This window comes from Procambarus clarkii, chromosome 47 (genome assembly GCF_040958095.1).
Source record: "Procambarus clarkii isolate CNS0578487 chromosome 47, FALCON_Pclarkii_2.0, whole genome shotgun sequence".
Taxonomy (NCBI): domain Eukaryota; kingdom Metazoa; phylum Arthropoda; class Malacostraca; order Decapoda; family Cambaridae; genus Procambarus; species Procambarus clarkii.
This window is the reverse complement of record NC_091196.1, coordinates 24,108,757-24,116,344: the sequence shown is the minus strand read 5'-3', so window position 1 is coordinate 24,116,344 and position 7,588 is coordinate 24,108,757. Positions and strand designations below refer to the sequence as shown.

Below are 7,588 nucleotides of genomic sequence, written 5' to 3'. Positions count from 1 at the left end.
ACCTAACACACGTAATTTCAGACCTAATTTAGAATAAATATATACCACAGGTGTATGGAAAAGTAGATTTGTTTTGTGTCTTCTTGCTCGGACCCTGTACAAAACTGATGGTATAAAATCTGGACTGTTTTGGGTGCAAGAGTTAATATTTTGTACTGCCATTCATAGTAACTATATACTGGAAACACAAACCGAAACTGTCTCTATTTTCCGCTTGTTACAACTTGTAATAATGTTGTTACATCTTGGCTTAACGTGTTTATGACGTGTTAGAACGTTGTTACAACTTGCTACATTGGTTGTTATAACTGGTTAGGTGTTAAAACTTGTTCGAACGTTGTACCAACGTCGTAGTTTCGGTGTGTGTTTGGCGGAATAATTGCAGTCACAATGAATAGTCATTTATGAATGACAGGTTGCAAGACTGACATACACAAACCTTCACCAGCAGTGGCACAATACTGTCAAAGGCAGACAGACAAACGCAGACAGACACATCAATCACAGGCTCACTCCAGCTGTGAGGGTCTTAAAAACCCCTCGCTTTTAATCTTGTAAAATCCCCCAGGATGGGATTTTCCTCTTTTTTTCCTTCCACCAATGATTGCGCCGTCTTTAAATCCCCGAAAATCCCACACGTCTCTCTCTCTCTCTCTCTCTCTCTCTCCCGTGTTATTCTTTCCTGTTACACTCCTGCCCTCTATCCTTCTATCCTGTTATCCTCCCCTCTATCCCTTCTGTCCCGTCATCCTTCCCTCTATCCCGTCATCCTCCCATGCTTGCATGGAGCTAAGAAAGCAGGAAGGAAGGCAAGAAGACAGGTTGACCCGTTCACAGACAGACAGACAAGCTTATAAGCTTTTGTATATATTTCTATAAAATCAATCAAAATTATTGCCAACAAACACATGGAGCTGGAGAAGATTGTCATAGTTCCCGCTCAAAGATCAGCGGCCAGACACGTTTTCTCCTTTACACTCGAGCAAGTCAGAAAATGGACCAGCGACACGGTGAAGGGTAAACTATGATACAACATCAAATTGCATGACTGGTTTTTTTCCTCTAAACACTTTATAATAACGTTTCGCTCCAATTTGTTGCACATTTACTGAAAAACGCGAAGTTAAACATTTATGTTCGTGATATTTAAACGAAACAATATTTTTAAAAGCGTCAGTATACACCAATAACATCAAGGGGGTACTAAGCTATCCGCCAGGTGTAAAAGAAATGGTTGAGCAGAAGGCATTATATCAAGAGTACTGTATTACATTAGGCTTCACACTACCTAAAATACCAAACTTTAAACAGCCTCGTAAAACGGAGCAATTTTTTCCAGCATTTGGGCTCGTCCCTCAGCTAAACTGCACAGGACGTGACTCGAGGCCGGCTATTACTGCAAAATTCACTCCCTAGAGCTACGATTTATTATCTAAAAGCATTACTGTCACAACATGTCAAAAACATGGACAGTTTTTCATCTCTCTCTCTCTCTCTCTCTCTCTCTCTTTCTCTCTCTCTTTCTCTCTCTTTCTCTCTCGCTCTACCCCCATTTACTAATACTTTTATTTGCGGCTGAGAAAACGCCTTTCACAAATTTCTGAAGAAAAGCTATTATTATTTATCACTTGGCGGAAGTTATTTGGTGGCATAAGAGTGACTACGTTACATGTCGAAGATGATGGCGGAAGTGGACGAAAAGAGGCCCTTCATCACTCCTGTTATGACCAGGAGGTGCGTTGGGCAAGCCAGAAGACAGGTCACACGAGACCCGGGGAAAGAGATGGTTACCGGTACTCACCACATTGACGAAGTCCTGGAAAGAGATGGTTACCGGTACTCACCACATTGACGAAGTCCTGGAAAGAGATGGTTACAGGTACTCACCACATTGACGAAGTCCTGGAAAGAGATGGTTACAGGTACTCACCACATAGACGAAGTCCTGGAAAGAGATGGTTACCGGTACTCACCACATTGACGAAGTCCTGGAAGGTGATGGCGGAGGTGGAGGGGGTGAGGGCCTTGGCCGCCAGCTGCTCTCTCTTGTGGACGTCGACAGCTGCTACGAACTCCGGATGGACCAACGCGTTCCTGAAGTCTGGCCAGGGGATCTCCCCGAACCCCTCCAGGTCGAACTGCGAGGGGTTAAAGAGAGAGATTGAGCTAGTTAAATGAGAGAGAGAGAGAGAGAGAGAGAGAGAGAGAGAGAGAGAGAGAGAGAGAGAGAGAGAGAGAGAGAGAGAGAGAGAGAGAGAGAGAGAGAGAGAGAGAGAGAGAGAGAGAGAGAGAGAGAGAGAGAGACATTACATAACCTGCAAACATAATAGAGGAGCGCTTACTTTCATTCATCTAGACCAGACATTAGTAAACAATATTATTGATATTCAATTTCCATTTGGAACATTATTTTGCCAATTTCTTCTCACATGATAAAAAAAAATATCATCCAACCCTAAACCGAATTATAATCGATTAAATTTATCATTTTATTCACCACCTCATTAGCTATACAAAGACACACAAGTTAGCTAAGAAAGAGCCACTTGCAGAAGAGGCTTAAAGGTTACAACAGAGGACATAATATGGCCAGGACTGGCCAGGACTGGCCAGGACTGGCCACAACTCCCTGGAAACTAATGGTCCACAACTTTCTGATCCACACTAACAGCATATAGAAAAGCTTTACCAGTCGGCCCACACTTTCTACTTCACTCAAACTGTGATCAACTCTACAAAAGCTACTCCGTGCCTGATAAAAAGCAACATATACTCACTAAATTCAAGTAGTTTGAAGGGATAACAGGGACCATGAGGACCCAATTGCCTCCTTAATAACTGCCTTCGCAAGAAACAACTTTATAAGATAACAAAAATATCAGTCATGTTCCTTATAACTATGATCTAACCGTTTAACAAATGAGCGAAGACGAATTTTTGTGCTCCGGACCCGTGTTACGACCCCGTGTCGTCCAGACCCGTGTTACGACCCCGTGTCGTCCGGACCCGTGTTACGACCCCGTGTCGTCCGGACCCGTGTTACGACCCCGTGTCGTCCAGACCCGTGTTACGACCCCGTGTCGTCCGGACCCGTGTTACGACCCCGTGTCGTCCGGACCCGTGTTACGACCCCGTGTCGTCCGGACCCGTGTTACGACCCCGTGTCGTCCAGACCCGTGTTACGACCCCGTGTCGTCCAGACCCGTTACGACCCCGTGTCGTCCGGACCCGTGTTACGACCCCGTGTCGTCAGGACCCGTGTTACGACCCCGTGTCGTCCGGACCCGTGTTACGACCCTGTGTCGTCCAGACCCGTGTTACGACCCCGTGTCGTCCGGACCCGTGTTACGACCCTGTGTCGTCCAGACCCGTGTTACGACCCCGTGTCGTCCGGACCCGTGTTACGACCCCGTGTCGTCCGGACCCGTGTTACGACCCCGTGTCGTCCGGACCCGTGTTACGACCCCGTGTCGTCCGGACCCGTGTTACGACCCCGTGTCGTCCGGACCCGTGTTACGACCCCGTGTCGTCCGGATAACAGCAGTTCAGTCTATATTAACTATACACTTTACTAGTCTGGAAAAGTCTCATCTCAAGGTTATTATTGTTATAGACAACCACTTAAGTGCTTCTGGAACTCATAAACTCTTAAATAAATACAAAATAAGCTGTCACGATTGTGGACAGATGTACAGGTTTCGCAAGTGGACAATTTAGCGCTTGATGAACCCCCTGGCTTAGATTGTTCCTTGATGAAGCTGTCAACAATAAACACAATCCCACAATTTACGATCCTATTTAGAGATTTCACTTAGTGCTTTCTCCTAATAATCACTTTGCTTTACCTCGCTTCGTTTAGTGATTGACAAGAATTACTCCAAGTTACGGAACAACGTCGTTAGTGAACCACTCATCAGAAGATGGACAAACGACGACGTTTCGGTCCGTCTTGGACCGAAACGTGTGTCGGACCGTCAAGTGGAGTAATGGAAAGACAGGATTGATTAATTGAAAAAAGATTAAGCCACCCACTTGTGATCCTGTGGTCCTGGGTTCGATCCCAGGCGCCGGCGAGAAACAATGAGCAAAGTTTCTTTCACCCTATGCCCCTGTTACCTAGCAGTAAAATAGGTACCTGGGTGTTAGTCAGCTGTCACGGGCTGCTTCCTGGGGGTGGAGGCCTGGTCGAGGACCGGGCCGCGGGGACACTAAAGCCCCGAAATCATCTCAACATAACCTCAAGATAACCCAAGTGATGGCCCGTAAAAAAGAGAGGAAGGAAGAGACTAATAAATAAGACAAGAGAGAGTGAGAGATGAGAAGCAAGTAAGCAAATGACGTCAAATAAGATGAAAGTTAAGAAAGATGAAGGTAGGAATAAGGAAAAGGATTTACGAACAAGAGAAAACGGCAAAGCTCAAGTCATGTAACGTTGGTTAAGAAAGTTGGAGCATTTAAGTATATACTATGAAATGACAGCGTCAAAAACAACAAAACCAGGAGTCCCATATTGCGTACCAAGAGCAGATTCGACAAGACGGGATATATGAACATATTTCTCACCCGGATACACACACGATATGAATTTACATCTGGAAAGGACTATCACCACACCTAAAACACACACCACCGCCGTGGTGGTGATCGATGAGGTGCTTACCTATCAATATTTACCTATCTATGGCTACGGGAAAGTGTGGTGCCTGCTTCGTATGCCCAGCCTACCAGCATTGGGGGCGTTATCATTGAACTATTCTCACATACGAATTCTTTGCCGAATCTGGCTTTTTGGGTGGTCTTGTCGACGGAGGTGCTTTCTACAATCGACAGTAGCTGGGTAGCCTCATCCAGCTGTAAGGCTACCTTACAGCTGGGTAAGGTAGCCTTACCTCACCTTAGCCTAGGTGAGGACAGCCTTACCTACCTGTCCTCTCCCCTAATGGCGAGAGGACAGCCCTAAATCATGAATACTGTAACAGGCAAATCCCAAAATTCTGTTTGCAGCAAGGTAACAGTCCTTAACCATCTTTGCTGTAAGGTAACAGTCCTTAACCATGTTTAAAGTTAGTAAGGTAACAGCCCCGTTTCGTAATTACGATAATAAGACGGAATGATAATAATTACGGAAGAAGGGCATACAATAATGGGAAGAAGTCTAAGAATAAGGAAACAAAGAGCGAACAAGGCAAAGAGGGAACTACCTCACGGTCACGTGACTCTTACACTTACCGGTCAATGATTTACTCTCAAGATGTGGTCCGCCTGCGGCGAGCTTCCTCTTCCTCTTAGGATGCGGTTGCGGTAGAGGGTCAAAGTCCTTCGGCACCGCCTGTGTGTGTGTGTCCGCTTCCCTCCCTCCTTTCCTGTGTCCTTCCTGTCCCTGTGTCCCTGTGTTCCTCTTGTCCTTGTGTCCCTGTTTCCCTGTGTTCCTCCACACTCAGTGTCCGCGAGTCTTGCGGAAGTATCTCCGGCTCCCAGCGACCTCTGACTGAGTCTAGCTTCACCACCCGCTGTCTCACGACGTCCATCGGGAGTTCTCTCTCTCTTATTTCATTCCGCCACTCGTTCCCTCCTTCAATCCATCCATTTTCCCCTTTCCTTGTCTTCTTCAATCCCTCCCTCACCGCTTCCCACGTTCCTTGGCTCTCTCCTCCCTTGCTAACTTCCTCCCACGTTCCCTCTGCTGCGGCAGCTGAAGATAGCTACGTTTGTGCCCATCCGGCGACCGCAAGCGGCGATCTGGACGGCTGAAGACGCTAGTGGTGCTACTCCCTCCAGTTGTGGTGACGGTGGTGGTAGTGGTGGTGGTGGTGGTGGTGGTGGTGGTGGTGGTGGTGATGGTGGTGGTGGTGGTGACGGTGGTGGTGGTGGTGGTGACGGTGGTGGTAGTGGTGGTGGTGGTGATGGTGGTGATGGTGGTGATGGTGGTGATGGTGATGGTGGTGGTGGTGATGATAGTTGTTGTGTGGTGATGGTGATGGTTTTTGTGTGGTGGCAGTAGATTTAAACATTATCCCATTAATCAGTGGCTTTGGTGCTCGTGCAAGAATTATATCCAATCCCAAGACTTTTTCTCTTTCTGATTAGTTGATTTTTTTTACGGGCTCACCATAGCCCGTGCTACTTGGAACTTTTTGTTCTGAGTAGCTGAATCTATAACAACAACAGTTGAATTTTACTTTGGTGTACATTATTCCTTTTGGTTTCCTATCATCCGTTCCTGTCTTCATGACCTTACACTTGTTGGGGCTCAACTCTAACAGCCATTCGTCTGCCAACTCCTGGAATTTATCAAGGTATTCCTGGAGCATTCTATAATCCTATTCATTATTTTTTGTTTACATTCCTCACTAGTGTTGCACTGGCAAACATCGACATTTGCGACATCGTTCCGTCGGGTTGGTAATTCACATTAGGAACGTCGCTCGTCGCATCATTTCAGCTCCGACCGGCTCTAGGGAGCCGGTCGGCCGAGCGGACAGCACGCTGGACTTGTGATCCTGTGGTCCTGGGTTCGATCCCAGGCGCCGGCGAGAAACAATGGGCAGAGTTTCTTTCACCCTATGCCCCTGTTACCTAGCAGTAAAATAGGTACCTGGGTATTAGTCAGCTGTCACGGGCTGCTTCCTGGGGGTGGAGGCCTGGTCGAGGACCGGGCCGCGGGAACACTAAAGCCCCGAAATCATCTCAAGATAACCTCAAGATAACCTCCATGAGTAGCTCTGTGTTATCTGACTGAAGCTCCTTTATCCACTTCAATGTTTTCATTTATCCCATCTGGTCTCTCCGGTGCAACTCTCCCCAAGTGCTCCAGTATTAACTTTGTACTTTATCCAGTACATTGCGAGGGATGCATGGCCCGTTACAGTGAACTATAGTGTAGTACAGTACTCCCAGCGCAGACGATGGGTCACAACGTGGCTGAAGTAATCATGACCAAACCACACACCAGAAAATGAGGAGACGACGACGTTTCGGTCCATCTTGGACCATTATCAAGTCATGTGTGTATTACTCCTTAGTTACCTCCTGTTTCTCAATGTCTAATATTGCTTATACAATATTAGAAATTGTATTAGCAATATTATATTAGAAATTAACAATACCATTTGCCTCTTTTTCAGATATCCGGAAGATTTCAAGTCTCGAGGGAGTAATTGAAAAGCTTCCTTCAATAGCCATGCTATTATCCAACCCGTTCTCGCACTTTCTTACAGTCAAAATCATAACATACTAAGAAGGTTAGGTAAGGTCGGTGTTTTCTATGAAGCTTTTCAAGATAAACTAAAATATTCACAATAAATTAGTATGTCACATATACACTTATTTAATAAGTCAATATTGACTATACGAAAGTGCGAGAACGGGTTGTATTATCAGGTGTGGATCTACTGCTTTTGTTGCGTTTAATTAGTCCAAGAGATCCTTTTTACTCTCTCTTAAGGAGCTGCAATACTGTCTAACGTTATGTCTGGCAAGCTGTCACCTCCCACCCCTCAGTATCCACTCAGCTTCTGTCTTGTTAACCTGGAAAGCCTCTAACACACCACCTTGTTACTTTCAATAAGAATAATTCCTGGTCTCCTCA

At 46.1% G+C, this 7,588-nt stretch overlaps 1 protein-coding gene across 3 annotated transcripts in view; it reads right to left on the bottom strand.

The window, feature by feature from the left end:
• Nucleotides 1-1,526: 1,526 nt before the first annotated feature.
• LOC138350773 (uncharacterized) overlaps nt 1,527-7,588 on the bottom strand; it is a 128,622-nt gene continuing 122,560 nt past the window's right edge. For all 3 annotated transcript variants that reach the window (XM_069302139.1, XM_069302140.1, XM_069302141.1), the window contains exon 6: nt 1,527-2,138. In XM_069302139.1, coding sequence (XP_069158240.1) covers nt 1,917-2,138 — 222 coding nt within the window. In that variant the 3' untranslated portion in view covers nt 1,527-1,916. The remainder of the gene's footprint in view (nt 2,139-7,588) is intronic.